Genomic DNA, 26,549 nt, shown 5'->3' on the forward strand with positions numbered 1-26,549 from the left:
GTATTAGATGGCGCCGCTATCCTAGATATCGTCTATGCTGGCTCGCGGCCCTAGCTGTCTTGTTTGTTGCGGTTATAGTTGTTGGCATTCTTTTTGCGGCCCATAAACATTATCATGATATGGGAGGACAGGGCTTCTTGAAGACTAGAAGAGTGGAAAGTCCTTTAGATGTTTGCCTGCCGCTTCGAAAATCCGAGATTCGCGACAATGGGAGCAAAAGTCTTTCGGTGCCTTCTGCGGGGTTGGGGGAGGATGTTCCTTTCTATACCTGTGGCGATCAACAGAATAGTTGTGAAGCGTTCGGCCAGCCTGTAAGTCGGATCGCGTGGTTGTTTGAGCAAAATCTCACATGCATACAGGCAATCTGCTGCCCAGTACGAACAGCTTGCAATCCTACCACCGTCGAAATATCACCTTCAGGAATCTTTTGCTGTAACTCGGCTTTGAACCCCGAGGGGTGTTTCGTTTCCACACATAATCCGCCGGTATGTATGGCAGGTACAACAGAATGCTCCAGAGAAACAGGCGGTGGATGTTGCCCGGAGAATACAATATGTTCTCCGAACGGGTGCATTCACGCAGTACCTGTTTGGATTATCAGCTCTTCTGTAGTGACGGTTGGGGCTTCAAGTCTTTCGCCTACCTCGGGCGCTGGAGGTACAGAATCATTGGCAACGATTACGAAAACAGTCACAGAACGGCCAGCTGCAACTGCGACAATGGTGAAGGATGGGGAAGTGGCACAGAGTGGAGTGAGGAAGGATTCTGTTATTTTGAGTTTTCCGTACGCGATAGCTTGGATGCTCGTATGTGTTGCTGCACTGATGAGATTGCTGTGATTTCACGATCACTATGGTTTTTTTTAGTAAGCTGGATTGTCCTGATGTGTCGGGAAAGTGTAGACTTTTGTTGCAGGACTCAGGAGAGGCTAGATTGATACAAACGGGCTTTCCTTCGAATGCTTGGAGTTTTCCAAATGATACCCCACGTGAACGTCAGCATCATCACTGTGATTATCACTGTTTGGAAGAACATCAAAATAAGACAACCACGAAGAGAAAAGCTAGAAGTGCAAGAGCACAAAGTTGGGAATAACCTCAGGGGCATGGAACAAGTTCATTCATCCATAACGTGATAGTGACCTTCATTTTTTTGTGGTAGACAGCTTGGTGCACATTCAACTCAACACCTTGACGGGAAGGTCAAATTCGTAATCCAAGCTTACCTATTGAGTCTTGACACATCCCCAGTCCAGCACAAACGCCCCATCACGTAGACACCCGAGGAAATCCCTAATCCGTCGGAAAACTCCGAGAAAAGGAAAATTGCCAAAAGAGGGGCAGTCAATAGAAAGAGTACAAGTACACAGGACATGATGGAAAGTGGGTGGGGTAGGTATGGTATCAAAAGCATGCATAGAATTGTTTAGCAAATGAAGACAGTATTTGATATCCTGGTACGGTATAAGGACAAAGGGGGTAAATTTGACACTAATTAATGCTGAAGTTATCGTCACTGTCACTGTAACTGCTCAGCTCAAGACAGGTTTCAAATGACAAGAATGGATGATCATATCATGTTGATTGATCAGCTAACAAAAAAGAAAAGAAGAAAATAAAAGAACAGGAACGTCTAATCCCAGTCCGTTGATTCTCGCTTCGTAAAGGGGGTCATCATCCCATGAGGTGGTGGTGGTGGACCATCGCGTAAAGTCCAAGTATTAATTATATCATCCTCAACTCAAAATTGATTCATTCATCAATCAATCAATCAATCAAGCGCCACCGCAAATCGTTGGGCAAATCGCACAGTTCTCTCACAGGGAAGGAAGGTCTCCGCGACGGCCCAATCATCAGTCCCCCATTCTTGGATGACACTACGTATCGCATGGCGCGCGCCACGTGCCTGCCTTATCCCACCTTCCCGCGAGCTATTTCATATCTATCAAGAAGAGCTATTTCCTTTGCTTCGGCTTCCTCAAGCTCAAAAGTTCAAGAGGTCATTTTCTTACTTTATTTTCTGGTACTCTTCCGAAACTTGTTTATATTATATGATTTTATAGCCTTGAAGAAGAAGAAAAGAGAGAGAGAGAGAGAGATATACATACGTTATTCGACTTCATTAATTCGATATGGCACCTTCGGCTACGCAACTCGTTACTCCGGTGCAGGAGGTTAAGGTCAAGCAGGCTGAGACGCATGTTCATGGCGCAGAAGATAAGTCGCCTTTAGAAGCTATCAGTCAAGGACCTATGATTCATCCTGGTAAGATCGATGTTGGTCTTCTTTGCATACATAGCACCGTCTTGCTTTCATTGATGTTTGCGTACCAATATTGAGACTGGGGAGATTTGTTTGCCAACACGAGATATCATGTATTGTGCATCACTTTAGTTCCTAGGAACAACGCATTTTCGCTTTCTGTTTCCTCCACGAAACAGCTTCCTCAGCTCCAATGGACGCTCTCTTTTGAGACACTTCCCTTCCTTGCATCTGCCCCCTTTCATCATCCACCCCTCTCGCCTAACATCCTCAAAAGGAATCCCAACTTTCTCATCCCACGCCGAACACCGCAAACACATCCTCATTCACACCGCCGCCGTTTTCCGTGATTTTTCCCGCAAAGGCTTCACCGAAGGAATGTCCGGTCACATTTCCGTCCGAGACCCCGAATTCGAGAACTACATCTGGATGAACCCACTTGGGAAGCACTTCGGTCTCATGACTGCCGGTGATTTGATCTGCTTCGATATTAAGACCGGGAAAGTTGTGGGTGGAAATAGGGTATTTCTCCTCTCCTTCCCTCTTCTCCGATTCGAAATGATACTGACAGGCATATTTGGAAAAGACCAAGACAGGAAATTCAGCAGGATTCCTCATCCATTCTGAAATCCATAAGGCGAGGCCCGATATCCACGCTGTTTGCCATGCTCATACAAACGCTGGTCGTGCCTGGTCTGTGTTTTCCAAGGGTCTTGATATGCTGAACCAGGATATCACCTATCTGTACGATAGTATCGCCGTGTATTCAGAATACGGCGGTATTGTCTTTGCCGAGGAGGAGGGTAGGAATATTGCTCGTGCTTTGGGAACAAAGAACAAGGTATTTCCCCTTCAACAATCCCAGCCGTATCTCAGCTGGTGCTGACTCGTCTAGGTGGCAATTCTCCTCAACCACGGCCTCCTCTCAACCGGAAGCACAGTCGACGAAGCCGGCTTCATGTTCGGGCTACTTGACCGGGGCTGCGCAATCCAGCTACAAGTCGAGCAGGCGTGTGCTGGAAACCCGTCGTTGGTGAAGCATGTTGTCAGTGATGAGGAGGCGGCGTATAACTTCAAGATGGCGAGTGAGAAGAACGCGCTGTATGCTGAGGCGCAGCCGGATCTGGATTATGAGTTCGCCATGGCGGGGCCTGGGGTTATTGAGAAGGGGGTGGAGGATATGAAAGTTGATCATGGTGTTTAGGTATTATTTCAACGCAATAATAAATATGTTGTTTGGTTAAAATTGGAACTCGGAAATCCTAGAAAAGGGAAGAGCAGATACTGATTGAGAAGTTGCATGCCACCCATATAAAACAGCACGAGACCTTGAACAGGTTCCACCATCGCAATGGTATAGCCGCCCTGATTCTTGGCTAAATATGTGGATTTTTTGAAGCTATGAGCAGTGGTAGTGATGGTAGATGCTAATAATTGTGTCCAAGTGCCATTCCCATTCTCCCGACAGAGCAAAATACGCTCGCTCATAAGCAAATATTTCAAGGGCCCATTACCTGATTTCTAACAACACAATATCTCAGTCATCCTCGATAGATTCAAGCTCATCTCTTTCCTCATCCGAATCAATCAAGCTGTAGATATCCTTCCCTCGTTCCTTCCACTTACTGAAACCCTCCATCCCCTCGACCCGACCCACCAACCCGCGTCCAATATACAGGGGTTCTACTGCTGCATGAGACGATTCTGTATTCGATTTGCTCCCTACAAACGGCTTCGGCTTCGTGAAAATGACCCTCTTCTGCATCCTGAATCCAACATTGTCGCTAGCAGGTCTTGGTTCCGGCGAAGAGCGACGGAGTACAGTTGCTGCTACAGTGGCGAGCCCAGAATTCGAATCCCAGGAATGAAGAGACCCACCAGAAGCACGAATGCTATCCGTAGCTTCCCTCGCAGATGACGAATCGACGGGTTCCGTTGCAGTGCGAGAACTCTCGCGCTTGGATTCGGAATGGCTGTGGCTGCTATTCGGCATTCGCGAAGTCTGGTGAGACGAACTTGTCTGTCGAGCAGGTGTAGCAAAAGCATGGGGGGAAGCGAGGATTGTTGGCTCTGTTGAGTTTACAACTGCCAGGTGAGCGTGCATCAGCGATGCATATTTGGATCTTCTAGCAGGCGCCGGATCAATAGATTTCGCTAATTGCATTTCAGACTCATCACTTCCACTACCAAACACGAATTTCTTCCATATATCATCATTATCTTCTACATGTCTAGAGACAATAGACACTGCCCTAGCCTTTGGTATTGATTTGGGAGGAGCCACTGTTGGATGTGCATCTGCGAAGGCTTGATAGGCCTCCTTTGCATCTGTAGATTTTATAGCTTCATCCAAACTCAACTCTATTTCAGGAGTGGGCTCCCTCATTGAGGCCTGGTTCAATGGTAACAGGAACGCTGGTGAGAAAGATGTATACGAGTCTTCCTTATAAGGTTCCGGACTTTCAAGGTTTTTCACCTCTTGGTCAACATCCGAGTGTGTTCTTTCATCCGCATACCTGTAGGTTGGAGCTGCGCTTATTCCAGGGCTGATTGAGGTTAACTGATTTGTATCCATCTGCTCATAGTCCACTTCACTACTACCAGCCAGTAAAGGTGCTAACCAATTCTCCCATGCCTCGTTGTCGAGAACTTGAGAACTTGGAACAATGGGCTTTTCTCGCCCAATTTGCGCGACGGTGCTTTCATTAATATCCGTGGTAACAGATCGAAGGATAGAAGGAACCCTCGAAGTCTGAGGCTTCGGGTGGTGTAGTGATACAGAAGATGTGTATATTGGGGTACTTTTTCTGGTGGTTCCCGGGCGTCTGGACTCGACATCCTCAGAATACGTTCTCTTCGAACCCCTTGGAGAACCAACCATACTAGATGTAAGACTTCGCTGGCTGTGTCGTCGGTCTTGGGAGTGAGTGCTTTCTTTTTCGTTCGTACTTGATACGCGCCTAGTGACACGGCGATCCTTCGTATCTTGGCTTCGATGATGCTGAGAACCCGAATATTGGGGCAACGTGCTGAAACGGGCTTCGTTCATGGGATGGTGGTGAACAGGTAGACCAGGATGATTATACAACGAATAATATTCTCCTCCAACGGCATCATAACACTTCACTTCTCTGGTCTCCAAGCGTCTGTGAGAATCAATGCCACAGAAAATACCATCTTTATTATCCAGAAGCATGACATCCGATGAACTGGTCTCAGGTCTGTCAACTGAAACTCTACGCTGATGATGAATCTCCTTGCTGTGCACTGAACTCGAACTGATGCCTGGTGGGACCTCTTTTCCTCCAATAGATATTCTTACATCAGCCCTCCCAAGGTTCGCTCTTGGGGACCGGCGTGCGCTCTCTGGCTCGATCAAGGGTGCCCGATTTCTCTTCAAGAATGGAGAGGTAATGATGGCCTGTCTGCTATTATATCGCGCATGATTGCCATCCGTTATTCTCCTGCGTTTGGCAACTTTGTCCTGCTGTCCCACGGCGACAAATGTATGCTTAGGTGGTCTTTGGAACCCAACCCCAATCCAGTCGCTCTTCAGCATCAATCTGCGTCTCTTTAATATCAATGCTTCCTCCGTATCAGATACTCCTTGATTTTCAGGATCCGATACCTGCTCTGTAATCTGGCGGTTTTGTTTGCCGTGACGCGGGGGCGGCGTTGCATCGTAGAGATCTTCATCAAGAGCTAGCTCTTTCTTTATTGGTACTGATGGTGCGCAGTGAGGAGAGTCATCGACATAGGATGAGAATTGCGAGGTACGTCTAGAATCTTGTTTGCTGTTCGTTAAGTACAATCGAGGGGATCGAGATTGGTCTTGAGCTTCGTTCACTACTTGGCGAATGCTCCTATTTCCATTATCGTCAGATCTCCGTTTATGGGCCTTAGGCTGTCTCCCACGGTATCTATTGCTGTTGAAAGCTCCATTGCGAGGCTCGATCTTCCTCTCGCCGCCGACTTCTGGGATGGCTTGCTGGCCGGTCGCGCGTCTCTTGGGATCTGTGCTTGCTCTTACGTCGCGGTCTTGAAACGTAGCAATTTCAGCAAGCCGTCTCGTGGACCACAGTGGTCTTTTGTGGATGTGTTCCTGTAACCCATCGGAAAACTGCTCCTTGGTGGGAGTTATCTTAAACCCATTGAAGAGATTCGCCTTCTGCAGATTTGTTTTCAAGATGTTAGCTTTGGCTTTTGCAAAGTGTTGTTTCTGTCGAGTAGTTCCAATATCTGCTGGACCAGAGGCCCGCTGTAGCCGGCCTCCTGTCCAATTCATGGCGGCATAGGGAGCGGCGAAGGCAATAGGAAAGGGCGCCGAACGCGGTAAATAGAGGTAGCAATGTAGAAAAGTGACAGGAGAGAGTTGTAGGATCCGAGACAGTGAGTATGATATGGGAGTGTTAGAAATTGTCGAGTGTCGATGTTGAGGCGTCAGGATGCAATTGAATTACACGCAAGATTAAGACGGCGAGGCTGAGTCCACCTCCTAACGTTAAGCGAGTCACGAAACTTTGCTCCTATTCAAGAGACATTTGAACCTGAACCTCCTAATCAAGATAAAATTCACCCTAGAAGCAGCTTTAAAGAAAAGAAAGATAACACAATTCGTTACAAGCATAAATCAAGCAGAGCAAAAGAATGGTAATCCAAGATACTAGAAAAGAAAAGGGCTGTGCTATACAATAGGGCAAATAAATTTAACGAAAACGAAAGAGGTATGTGATATATATACAACTGGCAACTAGTATACAGATGATGAAGTTTGGCAGACAGGAGAGCTTACTACATTACAGATTTCAGTTCCTTTTAGCAGGGGTTTCAATAGTGCTCCACCATATTCAAATGTGCGCAAGTGGTTCAAAATAGCACAAGGTACGAAATCCAAGAACCACGTTTATATAATAGAGGTGGAACGATGTTATAGGATGAGATACTTAGCTAGTAGATCGATATACTTTTCTGCAATCCGACATTTATGATTAATCCTTTGAATATACCTTGAAAATCGAACTTATTATCTTCTGTCTTTTTACCTTAGTTGCGCCGAACACGAAGACTGCGCGCCAGGATCATGGACCGGGACCTATTGCTTACAATCTCCAATCCAGACTATTCGATATTACCTACAAGAATAATAAAGACCTCGATTTGGCGCATACCCTGCCTAGGAGGCGCTGCGCGTTGATAAAAGGAGTGGTTTGGTTCTGCGACATCTCTAAGACAAGTCATCAGTCATGAGGTAGAAGGTGCTCACAGAACCAAAGGACAAATGATTACATTCGTATTTCAGATACTGAATTACCAATAGGAAAACATAAAGAGGATAGATAATACGTGTATTAGAAATAAACTTTAGAATTAGAAGAAGAGAAAAATAGCGCATAAGAAATATTTTTTTACCCCGCCGAGCCCGCTCAGCTACGTGAAATTTTATTACCGATTGCACAGGGGTGGTGTGGTATAAGATTAGCATTACACCACCACACCTTCGTCTCACACCGCACCCATCTGAGCCTATTACCTGTATAGATCAAAATAGCACATCTAAGCAACAAAACAACCCACAAGGTGGTGTGGTGTAATGGTAGCACGTGACGTTGTGGTGCTCCTTCTTAGGATTATTCATGCTGACCCGTTTCAATCTGGGTTCGATTCCCAGCACCGCCAGTAATGGCAGCCAGATCTAATCATCTGGATTGAAAACATAGATGGTTCGACTCCATTAATGTTATTAATATTTTTTTGCCAATTTTTGCTTGCCTCATTAGCGGGGGTATGTACCCCGCACTTGAGCGCGATATATAGACCAATTATTAAGCGAATGTGGAACGCGGTGCGGTCAATAAAAGTAAGAGACCTAGGTAGTTTTTAACCAAGAATCAATCCTTTTAGGATATTTTAGTCTCTGTTGTTTTAGTCAAATGTCAATATAATCAAATGCTATGGGTATATTTTTATCCTTCCAAACGCCTTTTCACAAATTCAGCCCAGATTCCCAAGTCTTCTGTAATCTCCAACATCCTCCCTAAATCAGCAGCTTTCAGCCCATTCGCCTCGCCCGGATTCTTGTCCTCATTGAACAAATTCTGCGATGCTACCTCCACGACCCCGTTAAGCTTTATCTCAAAAGTCACATCTGCTACTCTCCTCTTGAACGGGAAAGCAAGCCGTAGTTTCAGAAGAGGCTGGGTTGTTAGATGGACATCCATCCGAAAGCTTCTATTTGGAGTCGATATCCGAGCCATGAAATCCGCAAACTCGTCTTTCTTACTTTTCGTAGGACTTTTTTCTTTCGAGGGAGATTTCGAATTCGGTCCGAATGTCTTCTGAAGAACGGTCGAAAGGAACGCATATTGTCGAAGCGCAGGTAACATCTCAACCAGTTGCCTCGGATGAGAAAAGGGAAGATCTGTTAGATTTCGCCCATAATCGATCTTATCAATCAATAGAGTATTCGTATGAGTCTGTGTAGATTTTTCTCCGTTCTTATCAAATACTGGGATATCAGTCTCTGTTTTGATAGTTCGTGCTTCCGACGGCTCGGTAGGTTCATTTGGCCCATGAGGAAACAGGAGGCCATCGAATGTACTCAATTGAGACATATCTAAAGCTGCGCTTGTAGAGTCGTAGATTTGCATTGCAAGCCCCATTGGCACAATCAAAGGAGGATCAAACTTGGCGACAAACATGACTTCTGGGACCTTCTGGTTCGAAGCTTGTTCAATACCCTCCATTGCATCCGGCTTGGCGGACACTGAAGACGGAAGCAGGGTATTGTCAGGCTCCAACCAATCTAATATGGGTCCGTCGAGAAACATGGCGTCTTCGACAGGAGGATTGACCTTCTGAATGTCTGTAGATATCCAATTCTGCGATACTCGTAGCGGCGGAAACACCATAGCAGGCAAAGGAGCACACTCAACCAAGAGTGACCAAGTCTTCTGTTGTTCCAGCTTGGGCGCCTTCCCTGCGACTTGCCGTTTATCTTGCCAATAATCGATACTCAGTCCAAGTCTATCTCTCGTATGCATAGCCGGCTTCCCACTCTTCGTGCACAAAGCCGTCCTCTCAAGAAAGGCACTATCCTTCCCAGCCATATCCGCCTGTTCCTTCAACCTCTCTACCTCCCAAACATGCAACCTCTCCAAACTCTCATAAATCCCAGCAATCGCCTCATGACAATTCAACCCCGGTATAACACTCAACTTATCCAGCTGCGCCAACCTCTCCAGATTCCCCGCAAACCGATCCAGCATCTTCGTCAACGGGCTCTCCCCCGGCCCAAACTGCAGATCCCGCAACAATATATCGCCCGCCTTTTCCGAATGCCTCGTAACAGCTTCCGAAGACTCCGGAAACGACAGCGCCACTTTCTTAACCGCGTTGTTTGTGAAATCGATGTCGAGAGCTAGGGCTGAGCCGGCGATGATCAGGGTCCTCCCTCCGCCGTTGCCCATGTGCGTTTCCCAGAGACATTCAAACCCAACGCGCCGCGCCAGTCTCTCCATACCGGCTTCGCTCAGGCGGCCTTTGTTGTCTTGTAGTATCTCCATCACGGTACCAAGTCTGCGCCGCCGTTCGTCTTCGTCTGCTCTGCCGCTCCCCATTCCTATCCCCATCCCTTCCAGTCCTAGCCCGCCTAATGCCATGGCTACGCTTGGGCTATCATACCCAACACCAACGCCGTAGCTGTAAAAGTTGGGGTTCGCGGGTGATTTCTTGACTGTTTGTGGGGAAGGAACGACGGAGCGGGGATGTGAGGGGTGGTTAGAGAAGGGCGTTGAGACTGGAGGAGTCGCCACGAGGTGCTTTCCGGGAGTCGCCATTGTAAGAAGGTTCAATGGCGATGGCTAAGATGAGGGTTATTGGCATGCTTGGGTTTTGAGAACTTGGACCGTGAACTTCGAGGAGGTTGACGCGCTTTAATGCAGGTACATCCCCGTGCGGCCGCTTTAGGGTTTGTCCCGAAATAGACTCAGGAGTCAAGTATAAGTACAAGTACAAGTACTGTAACCCTTTCTTGAGATTCAAAATTCCAATTCAATTTAATTCCTACGCCACGGCTACAATGATAAAAACAAAACTCGAGTGTTGTATGTAAAGCTCGTATACCAATGCTCTCTTCCCAAACAGTTCCTATACTTATATGTATACACGGAACCTGATAATTATTGCTAACTTCCCCATCAAAGTAGTACTCATACTGCACACGAAAGCTCAGGATCAAGGCTGAAAGAATCCGACGACTCATCTAGGCCATTTTCTGGGTCTTCCTTCCGAATGCCTGTCGCATACTGTGCCATAGGTTTTCTCCCGTCACGCACAAACACATATTCTTCGCTCGAAACATTATCCTTGTCCTTGACCGGTTTTTCATTGTCCGATAAAGCAATCTTGTCACCCGTTACAACCTCGTAGCATGAAGATTCTCCACCACTTGAGCGCTGTTCAGCACTTCTCTCCTTCTCATGGTATAGTATGAACTCAAGACGCTGCTGAATTGCTGCAGCTTCACGCATCTTGCCTGGAACCGAGGGTCCTTCCTTGACTTTTCCAGTCCGTGGGTATTTCTCTTGAAATTTGGCCAACAAGGACTTGGCCCAACCTGCCTCAATAGCACGAGCCTCGCGGCCCGATCCTTCTTCAGAAGGTAAGAACTCTGGCCCAACGTCAATTAAGGGACCTCTGCCACCCTTGGGTTTGAATTGACGACGAGAGATGGTTGGAGGAGCGCGGCTTGTGGCTGAATTAGGGGGAGGTTGAAACGGGGACTGCTGAGTCTGAAAACCAAATGGATTGACCCAATACCCAAACTGCGGAAGATTCTCCATACTACATGATGGGGGGGTTGGCATTGGGGGCCATACAGGCTGAGGGGGATCCATTAGATGGGCCGGAAGAGCGAACGGTCCATTTGGCAACCTATTGGGAAGCGGCATCTGGTGACCCGTGATGCCCTCATTCCAGAAATTGTTGGATGGTTCAGGTGGCAATCGAAGAGTTGGATGATACTCTGGGGGTGGCTGTGTGAAACTTGGCGGCAAAATATTTGGAGCAGGTTCTGGGAAAGCAGGAAAATCATGGGGCAATGCTGAATGTGGTGGCGGATTGAAGATGTTAACCCAAGTAGGTTCTTGTGGATTTCTCTGTGGAAAAGCGTTATCCACTTGAGCATGAGGGCGTCTTCTTGGAACTGTAAGTGTTGCCCTCCCTAGATTTGCGCGTGCTTTCTGCTGGGCCTGTTGAGCTTTAAGCGTAGCGTATCTTCGACCAGGCATAGCTTCAGCAACTGGCGCCAGGTTGTAGTCTGATGCAGGCCCGCTATCTTCTTCCGCTGAGTCGGGCTCGTCATTGAGCTCATCCGAACTATCTATCTCCTTGAGCTTCTCAATAATCTTCCGAAGAGTATCTTTGTCTCGTTTCTTCAATCGTGCTAGGCTTTCCAGGATGAAATCTTTAGATACATCTCTACGATCAGGAGGCAATAAAACAGGTTGTGATTGTGGTTGTGACTGGGCCAATCTACTACTCTCGACCTTGGCAGTTGGAACTGGTGAGCTGGGACCGCAGGATATGATTGCAGGATCCCATCTGACGGACTTAATGCTTCCTGGTGTGTTTGTCTTGCCAATAATTAGAGGTGTGCTCAAAGCTGACCGGATCCTGTCTTCTAGGTTTTCGTCGCCGGCGTTATTGGACAAGGATTTCCTTTCCAATTCATCAATTTGTCCACCGTCAGAATCTTCGGACAAAGTTTTTGTTTGCCTGCGAGTACTGGGCTGGTTGATTGTTATTGGCGTCAAGACTCTGTGAGCGCGAGGTGAAACTGTATTGGGGTGTCTTATTGTTACAGGGGTCAAGACTCTACGAGGGCCAGATAAAGCGTTGGGATGCTTCGTGGCATGCTTCCGCAGACTGACAGTCATCGGGTCATCAACAGCGATGCGAATTGTAGTGGCAGTTTTGCTAGATTCTCCAGGCTTTGGCTTAGCAGTACGCAGAGTAACTCGAGAAGGCGTCTGATTCCGCGATGGTTTGAGTGCCTTCTTGATGGATTTGTATGGTGCTGCCTGGGGTGCTGCCCAAGCTGGGCGATTCTCGATCTTGGTCGGCATATCGAATTGGGCTGTATAAATTGATTGATCCAGGTAACGTCCAGCTGGAGTTGGTCGTTCGATGGATTTAGGATCGCCACCGGAAAACAGACTTCCAAGACGAGAAGCTTTTTCTGATGTCTTTGACGATGATGTATCTGATCCAGGATCCCCAAGTGCTGGTAAGCTCGCTATGGAGAGGCTGCGCTGCTGTTATCTGAGAGATGTGAACTATGGTTCTAGATCAGCTCTCGTCCTGCAGAACCTTTTATGGGACGTACATTGCACCCGAATCCTCCTGCGATCGTGGTAATGAGATTGCTATGCGCCCATCGAGCTTCCAGCCGTGTTCCTCTATCTGGAGCACCAAGTTGCCGCGGAGTTCGACTGTCACGGTTTAATCGTTCTCGAGATGCGTGTTCTCGCTCTTCTAGCCAAAATCTCCGAGTCAAGTACCCTACGAGATCGTCTATTAACAGCAATTGTGCTTCTTCCAGTGTGGCCTTTGCTTCTGCCAACCTAGCCTCTGCTTCTGCCAATTCAGCGTCGCTTATGTAGGGCCCTTCGCTCATGAAGATATACAAATAAGGTTCCGTGAAAGGATTCTTCCAAAAGCTGGTCCACGGAGTGGTGGATAGGAGCAAGTATGGATAATGCTGCGCTATGTCTTGTTGTTGAGAGAGGGAAAGAGAAGGTGTGTTGGTTGCATTATGTACACCGAGCTAGAGTGATCGCTTATTAAGAAAGGGGAAGGAAAGCGCGACTGAAAAGTCATGGAAACTCGTCAATCCGACAACGTTGAGAGGAAGGAACGAAGAAGCGTGGCATGAGAAGAGAAAGGTTCTTTTATTGAAAACTACCTACGCTGCGAATTGCCTAATCCAAATCGGTGAGAGAAGAGTAACCATACTTAAACGATAAATACCGAGGCCGTAAATACTATCCTTTTATGCAACTGTAGCATGAGCAGACATCCACTGCCCAAATGCAACCTGCTAAAATTAGTAAAAGACCCCAGATTCGATTGAAAGAGACTTACAGGGTTCCGCGTCTGCATAAACACAGTGCCTGGTCCAGTGAACTTGCACACCAAGCCTTCTCCAGAAGACAATCCCGAGATAATACCCCCTGAAGCTACTCGCTCAAGGATATACTTAGTGTTCCAAGCCACCAGGTGTCCATTGTCAACAATGTATTTCTCTCCATCCGCAAGCTATTTTCATCAGAATATTCTTCACCCAGTGGAACGAACATCAAACTTACATCTTTCCTTATGATAGCCCCCAAACTCGTAATCCAAAGCAGCCCATTTCCACTCATCTTATACACAAACAAACCCTCCCCACTAAACATCGCCTTTCCAATCCCCTGCCTCTTGTATTCCTTGATCACCCCCTGCGTACACGCCAGAAACGCATCCCGTCCTACGCTCCACTGCTCTGACCCTCCAAGGCGGATATTCGTTATATCACCCAGCGACGCGGGAGCCAGGAGCAGTTCTCCGGGGCCTGTATACGTCGAGTTGGCCATCTCTCCACCGGCAATGAGCTTCTTCATGGAGAATTTTACGGTGCCTTTGAGCGTTATAGTTGGAGTCATTGCGATCATGGCACCTGTATATATTAGTCTCCCAAATTCATCAAAACTTCACTTGGAAGTACTGGGACCTACCAGGCTTAACAGTCAAGGGACAACCCATAGCCAACTGTAAGGTCAATATACTATTCGTATCCCGATGGCTAATCCTATAGCTTCCTCCATTGAACGTCCCCACATCATCCTGCGTGGTACTCGCGCCTACGAAATGAGTAGCTGCCGGAGCTCCGTGATCAAGATTCGTGATTTGGCTAGTGTCGAGAGCGGGTTTATCAGGGGGATAGTCTGATTCGTGGTGTCCAACGTGTCCGCCCGATGGAGGCGGTTGCTCATATGCGGTTGAAGCGGCTGCTACTGGGGCTGGCTGCTGGTATGATGCGCGGTGGGAGAAACCCTGTGGAGGAGGTGCGTATTGCTGTTGCTGGGGCGGGGTTGCTTGGGGTGGTGGTGCGTATTGTCCTGCTTGTGATGGGGAGGACTGCTGTGGTGGGGGTGGATAGTACTGTGCTTGGGAATGCATGGTTTGGGTTGGTGGTGGTGATGAGGGAGGAGGAGCATAGTGTTGTTGCTGGGCTATGGATTTTCAATCAGCTCTGTGGATAGATGAGAGCTGGACTATAAGCTTACCTCCATTGTTTCCTCCTGGAGGAGCTGTTGATGGAGGGTTAGCAAAGGGTTCTCTAGGCAAGGCTGCGTGCGGTACTTACGAGGATAATAGTTGGACATTGTGATAGTAGTTCACAGGCTGGGTGATTGCAGATATGATAGGTGAAAGGAATCCGGAGCAGTCCAATACTCTGATCTTAAGGTCTGGTCGATACAACCTTGATAGCACTTGTCAGCCTCGTGGACCCCGCACTCCCCGAAAGCTTTCTCTGCCCACCTGTGTTCGCTACCCAAGATATCCTTCAAATTCCGTGCAAAAAGTTCAGTTTGTCAATCCTTCTTTCCCTTTCAATCATAAATAGCGCACAATCAAGCGATGAAATGGAAAATAAGGACAAAGAAATAGCTCCGCGCAAACAGAAGAGCTCCCAGCAGCCCAGCCTGGGCGGCGCATAAAAGGCGGGGCTGTGTCTATTTTTGAGCGCCAATCAGATACCCCGCCCAATAACATGTCTTTGCAGATTGTAAGCATACCAGTTCTGAGGGCGCTTAGAACTTGGCGCCGCGCACATTAGTAGGGCATTATATGGCAAGATCAGGTGGTATAAACGGAGTGGGAGCTTCTATGTGTAGATACGGTATTTGAAGGGTATCACAGCAGGGCAGAGAAGGGGTATCCCATTCGCAAGAGTAAATTTCCTACATAACGCTCTTATGTACTGTGCTTATTTTTGCAAGAAGCCCAATGCAAGAAAAGACGACTCCCAAACCGCCCAAACCAAGATGAAGACCGGAATATGCCAATCCATCTAACCCTGCTGTCTGCGTCTCTTACCAACTTGGGCAGAGAAACCGGTCTTGATAGCAGTAACACTTCGTCGGGAACCGCAAGAGTTGCAGGTGATGAAGTACAATCTGTTTTCTCCTTTGTTGAGTTCAGTATCTGGCGATCGGCAAGTTTTGCAGGTGACATATTCCACTGATTATCTGATTAGCATCCACTCTCTCCGCGGCGGAAACCGTAAAGACTTACTGATATATCTCCTCAGCACGTTCTCAATTTGCTTCTGCTGGAATCGACCCTTGATAACTAGACGTCTGCTTCCATCAACGGAACCGCTCGTACCCAACTCAGCAAACAGGTATGAAGTGACATGCTCGTCGGTTCGCTTCATGCGCTTGCAGATCTCAGCAATGTTGGCGAAAATCGTCTTCTTGTTGCCTTCACGCAGACACTGGGGAGGAGGGATCTTATAGCTTCGGGAGCCGCTCGAGGCGTGATCTGGGTTCTTTTGTGCAAGCAGGGTGAAGAAACGGGAGAGCAGGAGTTCGTAACTAATGGCCTTGGTGTCATCGTGTGCCCAGATCCCAGTGCCCTTCTCCATATCGCCATCCTCAACCGGTGTGGCCGCTGCTGGTGTAGCTTCACCTTCGCCTTCGTTGCCTTCAATTTCGAGAGCTGCAAGCTTGGCCGCGAATTCATCCTCGGTACCTTCCTTGGGCTTCTTGCTCTTCTTCTTTTTCTTCATCGTTGAAAGGTCTAAACCGCCATCCGCCGCAGCAGCCTCGGCATCGCCACCTTCAGCATCAGCATCAGCGTCCTCCGTCTTGGTCTTCTTCTTCTTTTTCTTCATGCTCTTTAACATATTGGCGACGTCATCCTCGTCATTCTTGGGTTCGTCGTTGAGGGCTTTGAACGGGTCAGTAAATGCCCCTAAAGCCTGGGAGAGTGGCGGCGTACTTGGGGAATGCGATAGCGCCGTGTCCTTGGTGTCATCGTGACCATCTTCCTTCATTGTGACTGCGCCGTTCTCATCGACAACTGTGGTTCCTTCGCTGAATGCCACCGACTTGCGTGGTTTCCGCTCGGAGGTGAGCACTTCCTGTAGTAAATTGTTAAGATCGTTGTGGGGTGAGGGGCTGCAAACAGATCTTACTTCGCTCGCCATGATTGCGGTTTGTGGGGATGTGGACGCGTCCAAATAGAAGGTCTTTATGGATGAGTCCAATTTTTTCTCGGAATGCGTGCTTGTGTTGTAAGGTCTCTTCAAAGAAGAGATGTCGCCGCACAAATACTCCTTCAATAAATGTGACTCGCCTGGTTGTGAGTCAATATTAATGCACGTGACTCGGCCGCTTTGCGAATTCGGATAGCTTCAGCCCGAGTATTGGTACGTACTGATACCCTATTTCTACGGAATCTTCACAACTCTGGCGGCCCTTCCTCACGCATCTCTGATATCTCCAAAAGACTCAATGTATCACTTCTGCCTGCGGTAGCGTTTTCCTCCCCGCCATAATGTCTACATCCGACTCGTACATCATCCAAGATGCACCCCCCGAATCCCAAGACGATCTCGATTCCCTGCCCTCTTCTATAGCAAGCAGCGATCTGGATTCGGAAGAGGAATCCGATGCGCAGAGAGAATGGGAGGCTAGTTTGCAGCAGCTGGAATTGATGCTGACGATGGTCATTGTGCCATACGCTGGGAAATACTTTGGGAGGAAGTTTGCTTATTGGAGTAAGTGGAACCCGAGATGAAGGGAGTTTGGGTTATGGATGGATAAGAAGAGTGGTCTTAATACAATACTGTGACTTTTGCTAATTGGTTTCTAATTATAGGCTGGGCCAAGTTTATGACGTGGAAGTATTTGGTAGAAGTGAGGTTTACAAACAAAGGGGCCTTCAAAGCTGCAGGAGCTGTGGAGGCTGCTGCTTCTTTATGATGGGGAAGTGCGGGTTGAGTAAATACTGAGATCATGGGAAGGAACTATTCGAGAGCAGCATGGCTGGCGTTTGTTGATGGGCAATGCATACTGGCATGTTGTGTACAGAGTCATCCCATTTCAACTTGAAGAGTACATAAGTGTACAGTACGTAAGACACAACTCATTTTATAGAGTTCAGGGGAGATTATGAAATAAGACTTGAGAGTACAATATCTCTTACACTGCAGTGATTGACAAAACATATTGTATAATGTTCCCCATTGGATACGTAGATGATCCGAGAACTTTTAGAACGGATCCTACGGAGTATATGAAAACCATTGAAAGTTCCGGATTTTGAATCATTATCCAGTATCCAATCAGAAGAATCTAGCATCTTATTTGCCAGTGTTTACAATTACCAAGGGGTTTCAAGTCACAATGGACTATATGTTGCTCAAGCTTTTAACATTTCATGATTATTTCTTATTCAATCACTTGATCCCCCAAGATATATACATATTAAGTAGTTTCCAAAACCCCATCAATCGCTGTTTGCGAGCCCTCCGATAGTGATAATCCAACGCCTAGCCGCCCTAGATCATAATCATGATTTTGACAAAAGTCCCTGGCTCATTGTATGTATTTTTGAACGACATTTTTTGTATGCAGTACTGTGGATCTTCAGCGTTCACTGATTGACAAGATGTCTGCATCAGACCCCGAGTCCTATTAATGAGTGTCAGTTTCCAATCCAACGATCCAGACAGAATAAGCAGCCATATAGATAGATCGGACCGCATACCTGTTGGTTCTCTAGACTTGGGACATGGATGGCCCACCTTTGCGCATGCCACCACGTCTGGGAAGAGAGGCTCCTGAGCCTATAAGGTCGAAGACAGCCGAGCCAGCGAATCCGACGAACATGAACCAGTAGAAGGCGGTACTGGCTTGAAGCTCGTGGCATCGCTTACCCATATTGTGAGAACCATTGGTTAGATGGTTGGATGCGAGGTAATGCTGCGACTGGATTAGCATGATGCAAAAAGTGTTGTGTCAAGAAACAAACTCACTTTGTTGCCACAGCTGTGTACATGGAGCTCAGCGGCCAAGGCAATACCAGCGATGACCGAGAAGAGAGCAGCAAGAACATCAGCGACCGCAACCGCAATTGGAATGGCCAAGCTTTCGACGAAAATTCCCGCGATACCGAAGAGAACCACAAGCATGCAGAAAGTTGAGACAAATATCGCATAATTGATTACTGACGGATTTCCGGAAAAGGCATCAGCAATGACATTGCCAATCAAAGACAGAGTAAGTAGAGTCCAGAGGAAAGTCCACGCTCGGAGCGCGATCTGCGGAATGCTGGCCATGGTGTAGTTGAGAGTATAAAAGTGAGCTGATTGCTTGTTGGTGGTATGATGAGACGGCGAGGATGTTGTTGTTGTTGAAGGTATCTATCCTAGAGGGTATTGTAGGGGGTAGGTAGGTAGTGAATTAAGGGGACTTGGATGCTTGGGTGGGGTGAGTGTGGGTGTGGGTGTGGGTGTTTTTAAGGGATTGAAGGGAGAGAAGGAAGCGCTCCAGATGATTGATGATGATGCTTGTTTGTGCTTGTGGGGGCGCTGAACCGTGACTCTACAACGTCATAGGCTTAGCCGGAACTTGAATAGCGGGCAGCAAAAGCTCGAGTAAAACACCCGATGATGCGCTGATGATATGATCTAGAAGCGTTGGACGTAAGAATTCAATAGTAGTGTAGTGCGAGTACAGTTTCTTGTTTGTTTGCATGGAATTGTTTGGACATACGATTGTTGGGTCGGATACCGTGAGATTTACTGTGAGACGTTGGAGGGGAAAGGCAGACAGGGGATTGTGTCGCCCGGCAACCAATGTGATGAAGTGAGAAACGCCGACTGAAGAATCCCTGGATGTACCTACGTAAGGTATGGTATGTCGTACTTTATTTACCCATCATTCCTTCCATGCTCTCTCTGCGGAGTATATGCTCTTTTTCACATTTGTTTGACCTGCCTACTCCATAGCGTCTTAAGGTATTTATTCATCAGTGCACTTGTCACCAAAGCTTGGACGATTTCGCAGCTTCAGCCGCATACGTCAGGATCGCCTCAGAATCAAGCTGGAGCGAGCTCAGGTCGGAGATCTCGGCTCGAGACTCTCTACGTACGAAAGTACAAAGGCGAGATTCTTTGTCAAGGTACACGCGATACTTAAAGCGTGTACAGTAGAGAGTAGCTCCTCGAGCTCTATACTGTACCTAGGTACTTTCTAGCTATGATGACCGCATGATCACGACCCCTCTAGACCCTTTCAAGTGCCGAAGTGGGGCGTCTGGGCGTTCAATAATGCCGGGAAGGGTGGATGGACTACTGTACCGTACCGTACCTGGCATAATCTGTGCTATCACAACACACTATTCCAAGTACCATAAACCTCTCCAAATCCTTTCCGAAGTTGAAAACCAACAAGTATTCTGCTCGCTGCATTTAATCTAGACTTGACTTGGCTACGTGATATCGAAAGCTAAAGCTGCGTTTTCAATTTTCATTTCGAATTGAGTTGCAATGGACCCCTAGTAATGTCATCTAAACAGTTTTATCCAACCTTCGCTTCGACTCCCCTATCCGTCCTATGTGAGTACTGAACAAGGTATTCCGCCCCAAGCCCAGCAGAGATCACACCTCCAGTGATCCAACAGCCATTGACGAACCACCACCAGCAATCCTTAACACTTTTCAAGTTGACCTTCTTGATCATTACAGCCAGCGTCAAAGCTGCACCACCGCAGCTGCCAACAAAGAATACAGGTCCTGCTCCAGCTGCAACACCAGCCGCTGCCAAAAGGCCGATCTGAGTGATAGCAAGACCACTCAAAATCTGCTTTGTCTGCTTATCGTGTCTCAAGGCAATGCTTTTGATTCCAGCCTTTGCATCGTCTTTGATATCCATGTGTGCGTATATCATATCGTACAAGACTGTCCACGCTATATTCGAAGTGTAAAGGAATGCCGCAGCAGTCAGAGCTGCATTATTTTGCAAGAGATCGATCCCCAGAGCTGGAAATCCCATAAATGCACCCCAAGAAAACGTCAACCCGAGAACAAACTGAGGATAATGCGTTACTCTCTTCGCTAATGGATAAGAGGCTACTAGTAGCAGACTCGGTGTGGCATAAAAGAAGCACTCGAGCGGGAACTGGAGAAGTATCCCAAGACCGGTGAAGAGCTGGGCACCTGTGAAAGCAAGAGCTTTGAATGGAGTTATTGCTCTTCGCGCAATGGGTCGCAGCCGTGTTCGTGTAACGTGTGGATCAAGGTTGCGATCCCAGAGGTCGTTGATGGCACAGCCAGCTCCACGCATGATCAGTGCACCACCGAAGAAAAGGAGAGAGGTTCCAACAACTGAGAGAGGTGAAGCAATTGGAACAGCCAGAGGTGCTGCAAGTAGTGTCGAGAATAGACAGGGAAAGAAGAGGTAGTAGGTCCCAGTCGGCTTGTCAAGCCTGACGAGTTCAGCGTAAGGGACCCATGAAGATGGGAGGACTGATAGTAGACCAGTAGTTGGTGGCTGGTAAGGTGCCGGAGGTTGAAGTCCGGAAATTGGCTTGGATACCGAAATATGACCTTGATCTAGTGCCACAGCCTTAGTCTTTGAGATGGATTGGTGAAATGTTCTCTGGCTTCGAGAAGCGACCAACGGCTTATATTGGCGGTAGGAAATTGAAGAAGCTCCGCCATGGTAGAATACGGTCCTTAACGACACCTGGGAATGTGTGGTAACATTTCGTAGAACAGACTGTCTACAGCTACTAGGCAGCTTGAATAAGGCAATGAGAGACATCAGAGTGGTAGCACCAAAATGGGAAAATCTGCAACAATTAGCTTTATTCTTGTCTCCTGACTGCTACATTTGAGTATTATGCGATTCCCGATTAACACATAGAGAAAGTATGCTTCGACATAAGACAACAATAGGCCCATAGTAGATACGAATGCTGGGCTCCACTCCAATCATTTCCATGGATCGGATAAAAAGGGGTTGAGATTTGTCGGTTTAAGGGTTGAGAGATAAACTACTCACCAAAGGAATGGGTTAAAGTGCGATAGAGATTCGACGAGGGCAATTTCCTCCTGCTGCGTTCTTTTTTTTACTCCGTCATGTCTGAGTCCCAAAATGTCGCCGTGAGTTTGTTTTGAACTCCAAATTTATTTATGGACGACGAGGACGAGGCAGGCTTGACTAAGCTAGCGAGCCTAGCTCGGATAGTTCTCCACCTTTGGGGTAGCATAGCATAGCTCGCATAGGTACTAGGTAGCAGTACAGCTTCCCGTGTATTTCATGTCTATACTGTGGCCAGCCCCAACTCTTCTCCCAGTCTGCATCTACTCCGGCTACCTGTGATGTTTCCTTCATAGTCGGTGCGCCGATGCGCTGCGACGGCAGAATCGAAGCGCAACTCCCCTCAACTCAGCACGATCCCCCTCATGAATCTCTGGTTGGTTTTTATTGAGCCTCAGCGCAACGCCCACCTTTTGCTCGGAGCATCCATCTCCTCATACGCTCTTAGCTGCTATTTACTTGGCCAGCTTTTGCGGCATTGTACATCTAGAGATCGCATACAACGAATTGCAAAATCACAGCTAGCTAGTTGAACTGGCGCATTCACAATGGCCCCCTCATCACACCCACAAGCACAATTTGTGCCTATTTCGCCAGATCTAGATCTTGGTGCGCTGGTGGAGAATACAGACAACTTCGATTATGTTACCAGACTATCTACCGAAAAGTTACAGGAGCATTCGATCCAGAGTTTCGAGGCGTTGGTCCTTGCTGTGGTTATTCAGAGCGGCAAGCCTCTGGTCATCGAAGACTGGCCAGAAAAGAGTCTGCCTCCATGGCTGTTTAGCCGTCACTGGCTCGAGGAAAACATGGGTACAAAAGGTGAGGGGTATTCCGAAATAAGACCAAGCTGCGTACTGACCATGATTTCACAGCTGAGAAAGTCCGCGATTTAACGAATGGCGTCGATATTCCCATGACTATGGGCCACTACTTGCGATCTATGGGCCAGCTAACCAAGCAGTTCAGCTCAGCGACCTATCGAGATCCAAAGCGGCAACGTCTTTACCTGAAGGATATTGATTGTCCAGAGATGTGGGGCCAGAAGCTGCAGGAGGAACTGCCCGACTCGATCTATTATCTCAACGAGTGTATTGAGGCGAGGACGGGTGGTGATGGAGCAATCCGGGAACCCAACGAATATGGTCAAATGCGCTATGGCAAGGGCGTTGCTCCGGCAGGTGACTTGATGAGCAGTCTCCCGCCTGAGATGCGAGCCCTCAACATGATGTGTTATATTGGCCATGAAGGTACCTACACACCTGCCCACCGAGAGATGTGTGCAAGTCTTGGTCACAACATCATGGTTGAGGCATCTGAAGACCGAAATGGCGAGAAAGCAGGAAGCTCAATATGGTTTATGACTGAAACGAAGGAACGGGAACTTGTCTCTGAGCACTTCCTCTCCATGCTCGGTCACGATATTGAGGTTGAAAAACATTTTGCACAGATCAATGCTTGGAAAAAGGCCCCTTTCAATGTTTGGGTTGTGGAACAAAAACCTGGAGACCTAATCCTCATCCCACCGCTTGCACCGCACCAAGTCTGGAATCGAGGCACTCGCACCATGAAAGCAGCGTGGAATCGTACAACAGTAGATACCCTTGAGCTTGCAATTCATGAAGCTCTTCCACGTGGTCGGATGGTCTGTCGAGATGAGCAATACAAGAACAAGGCGATCATTTACTATACTCTCGTAAAGTACTATGACCTTCTCCAGCGGGACACAATCGAACCCAAGATGTGGAAGTATGGGCGGATAAAGCAATTGCTAGACGACTTTAGACGTTTATTCTCTTTATACACGGAGATTTTGGTCAGCGAAATGTTCTCGCCAAAGCTTCCGGAAGAGACAGACGTGGAGTTTCTGGAGTTTGATTCTAACGTCACATGTTCGTACTGCAGATGCAACATCTTCAATCGATTCCTCACTTGCAAATCTTGCATCGAACATGGGCCAAATGGGGAGGAAGATACCTACGACATCTGTATGGACTGCTACGCAATGGGGCGCTCGTGCGCATGCATCTCCGGGCTGAATTGGGTTGAACAATGGAAATGGCCCGTCCTGCTTGAGAACTACGAGAAATGGCGTGATATAGTCGTACATTCTGATGGTCATTTTGATGTCCAGAGATCTCCTCAACCTATTGAGGTGGCGAGAAAAAGATACGGCAAGAAGGCTATCGCGGAAGTTTGCCAGGAGCAGCTGAAGATCAGGCCTTGGACAGATATCACGAAGCCCGTGGTTCGGGATCCGTCTCCAGGTATGTCAGACGTTGAGCCTGAAGTCGATGACAACGGTCGTCCGAAGAACCGGAAGAAGGCAAAGTTCACAAGACGGAAACTTCAACCAATCAAGAACAAGACTCACACATGTCATGTCTGCTGTCATCACGAATGGAATTGGAAACTTGCCTTCTGTACGACCTGCAACCTTGCTTATTGCTATGGGGTATTGTGGCGCGCTTTCGACTTAATGCCCCAGACCGTCATGGAAGACAAGGACTGGCAGTGCCCAAAATGCATGAAAATGTGTTCCTGTGGGAAATGCAGAAAGGGTGGTACCCAAAAGACCTACGAACCAAAAGGCACTCTTCTTGGCCACGACACGCGAAAGGTAGCAGACTTCAGAAGCGTTGAGAGCTTGGTCGATTTCTCCAAAACCAACCTTATTTGGCTACGCGGCGACGAAGATGAGAGTCCCCAAAAGACCTCTAGAATGAAGAAGTTGAAAGAAAAGGCCGAAGCAGATAAATCTCGCGTAGACACCGTCAATAAGAGCTATCTCGAGGAAGTACCGCAAGATCCATTCCTAGCAGCGCCAGCGGAAGCAAACGGCAACATGACGCCGGAAATTTTGGATGATATCGATCCCGCTCTTCGCGATACGGGAGGATTCACATCAGCATCGAATGGGCATGCCAACGGCCATTATGACAGTTTCTTCGAACAAGATCCAGCTATGGCAGAGAATGGCGGTCTAAGCCATACTAACGGGGATGACCCTGATGCTTCTCACAGCTGGATGGATGGTCATTATGATCTTGACGATAACGATGCATTCAATAACCAAAACCAAAACACAGGTTATCCATCCAGGCTACTTGCCCCAGTGGCTCCGATGTTTGCCGATAATGGAGAATACCCAGAGCTCGGTCATAATGGCCAATCACGTATGATGGGTATGGGCTATTATCAGCAACGGCAAGGCAATGACATTGATCAGATCCTTTATGACCCCCCAAACTCCAATGGGTCTGTCGAAGACTCTCAGTCAGTCCCAGTACAAAATCCCAACCTGGCGCTTTCAGATCTCATCCCCACACAATACGAACCCGTGGAAAATACAAGGAAGCGCAAAAGGTTCGGCGAGGGAACTGGAAATGGTGATGATGCAGAAGATATGGAGTTCTTCACGTCCAAGAAGCAGAGGAAGATTGCCAAAACGAAGAAGGCTGCGCTTGTCAAAAGCGATGTGGTTAATGCAGTGTTGCTTCGTGATGGTCCGCAGCGAAAACCCCGTCGCAGTGCGGTAAAATCTAAAGTATATATCGACTTGGGTGAAGAGGCTGTTCCTATCGAAGATGATGAGGGTCCTTCAACAGTTTCTCAACACAAACCTCGACCTAGGGCTAATCATTTAGATGATGATTTGCAACTCGCCGCTCAAGCGATGAATCGTCTCGCCAATCCTGAAGCGAAGGCTCCGAAGCAAGCCGTTCCGCGAAAGAGAAAGAGCACCGGGTCCCCTGTTATTTCAGTACCCAAACCCCAACCCCGACCTCGAAAGTCAGCCTGGCTTGCACGTAAGGAAGCCGAAGAGTCCGGAGTTGCCCTGCCCGAGGAATCCAGGACTCGTCGAAGCTTAGCCAGCAAGGACAATACTACGAAGATCATCGACATTACATCTGACTCGGAAGGCAACAGCGATGCCGATTCTGAAACAGATAGCCTCTTTGGTGAGCCGGTTGAGGGAGAGAAAAGTCTGCTGGATGACGAGGACGGGGATTTCTACCCAAAGAAGAACGCAAAGCCGACCGAGACAGAGACAAATGGCGACGAAGGCATTAAGTGGCGCGTTTCTAAAGACCATCCCGGTGTTCAATTGGCAGAGGCAGGTTCTACTGAGAAGCATACACCAAAACGCAGAGGCAGGCCGCCCAAGCAAGCAAAGGCTAGATCACCGTCACCAGATATGGCGAATTCTACAGCGAAGCCCAAGATGCTTTCGCTGAGGGAGAAACTTGCTGCGAAAGGAAAGGGCCTCAAAATTGTTGCGGCAAAGGCGCGCAAGTCGATCAAGGTAACTCCCGGTCCATCAAGTGCACGCAACACCCCAAGTGCTCGTAATACGCTCTCAGTTGCCATTCCTGTCCCATCAACTGGACGCAGTACTCCGTCGGTTGCAATCCCCGCGTTTAGGAGCCCAAGCCCAATCAGTTCTGAGGATGACCAGGTATACGACATCAGCAGGCTAATGAGGTCGAACAGCGTGAGTTCAATAGCTCCGACTGCAGCTTCTGGTGCAGCAAAATTGTCCAATAGCGCGGCCGGAAGTCCAGACCCACGAGTGCCACAGCATACAGTACGGTTGTCTGCTGGTCTGTCAGATGAATTAGCCAACGAACTAGCCAGTACGCTGGCTGCCCCAAAATCTAAGCAACTAGCTGGAATATCCAATGGAACTCCAAATCTGTCCACTGTTAGAGCATCTTCGCGCCCCGTCACATTGTCAGATGGTATTACTAGCACTCCAGCCTTACAAGAACCTGCCCAGCCAGTAAAGAAAGGACCGACGGTTGTGCGTTTGAGTAGTCCAGACAGTGAATCTGAAGGAGAATCAGAAGGGTACACATCGGACGAGCCAGAAATCAACCGTCCGGAACCCAAGTCCCAAGGACCCATTTTGAACGACGACTCTTCTTCCGATTCTGATGCGAGTATTCCAGCAGTCCGACCAGGATATAAGGCCATTCGGGGCGGTGGATCTTTTGCACGAAGAGGAGCACCAAATCGCGCTGTGAGAGGCCGAGGAAGACCTCGAGGCAGGCCATCAACGAATGCCGCTCATTGATTATTGATGCCAAAATGACTGCACAAAACCTGCGTCTTCGATTTTACATTTGTT

At 48.0% G+C, this 26,549-nt stretch overlaps 9 protein-coding genes and 1 non-coding gene across 10 annotated transcripts; 5 read left to right on the forward strand and 5 right to left on the reverse strand.

Annotated features, from left to right (window-relative positions):
• Positions 1-119: 119 nt before the first annotated feature.
• On the forward strand, positions 120-839 carry LHYA1_G007285 (uncharacterized protein; the record flags this gene model as incomplete). Its single annotated transcript, XM_031152215.1, has 2 exons — positions 120-311; positions 360-839. 2 exons carry the CDS (start codon positions 120-122, stop codon positions 837-839), a joined length of 672 nt encoding a protein of 223 aa, XP_031002022.1.
• Positions 840-2,131: 1,292 nt separating this feature from the next.
• Positions 2,132-3,465, forward strand: mug14_1 (Meiotically up-regulated protein; the record flags this gene model as incomplete). The annotated part of the gene is made up of 4 exons (XM_031152216.1): positions 2,132-2,264; positions 2,539-2,783; positions 2,833-3,102; positions 3,157-3,465. 4 exons carry the CDS (start codon positions 2,132-2,134, stop codon positions 3,463-3,465), a joined length of 957 nt encoding a protein of 318 aa, XP_031002021.1.
• A 4,372-nt stretch (positions 3,466-7,837) lies between these two features.
• On the forward strand, positions 7,838-7,937 carry LHYA1_G007287. The gene has a single exon. It is a non-coding gene; the product is annotated as a tRNA-His (tRNA).
• A 287-nt stretch (positions 7,938-8,224) lies between these two features.
• On the reverse strand, positions 8,225-12,936 carry LHYA1_G007288 (uncharacterized protein; the record flags this gene model as incomplete). The annotated part of the gene is made up of 3 exons (XM_031152217.1): positions 8,225-10,120; positions 10,475-12,574; positions 12,646-12,936. The coding sequence occupies 3 exons, from the start codon at positions 12,934-12,936 to the stop codon at positions 8,225-8,227; spliced, it is 4,287 nt and encodes a 1,428-aa protein (XP_031002029.1).
• A 375-nt stretch (positions 12,937-13,311) lies between these two features.
• On the reverse strand, positions 13,312-14,686 carry LHYA1_G007289 (Uncharacterized protein; the record flags this gene model as incomplete). The annotated part of the gene is made up of 5 exons (XM_031152218.1): positions 13,312-13,356; positions 13,404-13,577; positions 13,628-13,977; positions 14,036-14,533; positions 14,668-14,686. The coding sequence occupies 5 exons, from the start codon at positions 14,684-14,686 to the stop codon at positions 13,312-13,314; spliced, it is 1,086 nt and encodes a 361-aa protein (XP_031002028.1).
• A 689-nt stretch (positions 14,687-15,375) lies between these two features.
• Positions 15,376-16,515, reverse strand: tif212 (putative eukaryotic translation initiation factor subunit beta; the record flags this gene model as incomplete). Its single annotated transcript, XM_031152219.1, has 3 exons — positions 15,376-15,545; positions 15,600-16,256; positions 16,308-16,515. 3 exons carry the CDS (start codon positions 16,513-16,515, stop codon positions 15,376-15,378), a joined length of 1,035 nt encoding a protein of 344 aa, XP_031002034.1.
• Positions 16,516-16,865: 350 nt separating this feature from the next.
• tam7 (Uncharacterized protein) lies at positions 16,866-17,293 on the forward strand (the record flags this gene model as incomplete). The annotated part of the gene is made up of 2 exons (XM_031152220.1): positions 16,866-17,088; positions 17,190-17,293. The coding sequence occupies 2 exons, from the start codon at positions 16,866-16,868 to the stop codon at positions 17,291-17,293; spliced, it is 327 nt and encodes a 108-aa protein (XP_031002035.1).
• Positions 17,294-18,091: 798 nt separating this feature from the next.
• On the reverse strand, positions 18,092-18,651 carry NCE102 (Non-classical export protein; the record flags this gene model as incomplete). The annotated part of the gene is made up of 2 exons (XM_031152221.1): positions 18,092-18,301; positions 18,349-18,651. 2 exons carry the CDS (start codon positions 18,649-18,651, stop codon positions 18,092-18,094), a joined length of 513 nt encoding a protein of 170 aa, XP_031002036.1.
• Positions 18,652-19,894: 1,243 nt separating this feature from the next.
• ppt1_1 (4-hydroxybenzoate polyprenyltransferase, mitochondrial) lies at positions 19,895-21,139 on the reverse strand (the record flags this gene model as incomplete). The annotated part of the gene is made up of 1 exon (XM_031152222.1): positions 19,895-21,139. One exon carries the CDS (start codon positions 21,137-21,139, stop codon positions 19,895-19,897), a length of 1,245 nt encoding a protein of 414 aa, XP_031002037.1.
• An 827-nt stretch (positions 21,140-21,966) lies between these two features.
• On the forward strand, positions 21,967-26,495 carry LHYA1_G007294 (uncharacterized protein; the record flags this gene model as incomplete). The annotated part of the gene is made up of 2 exons (XM_031152223.1): positions 21,967-22,240; positions 22,294-26,495. The coding sequence occupies 2 exons, from the start codon at positions 21,967-21,969 to the stop codon at positions 26,493-26,495; spliced, it is 4,476 nt and encodes a 1,491-aa protein (XP_031002038.1).
• Between the last annotated feature and the right edge of the window lie 54 nt (positions 26,496-26,549).

Source organism: Lachnellula hyalina (assembly GCF_007821495.1).
Source record: "Lachnellula hyalina strain CBS 185.66 chromosome Unknown contig00193, whole genome shotgun sequence".
In the NCBI taxonomy this organism is placed as follows: domain Eukaryota; kingdom Fungi; phylum Ascomycota; class Leotiomycetes; order Helotiales; family Lachnaceae; genus Lachnellula; species Lachnellula hyalina.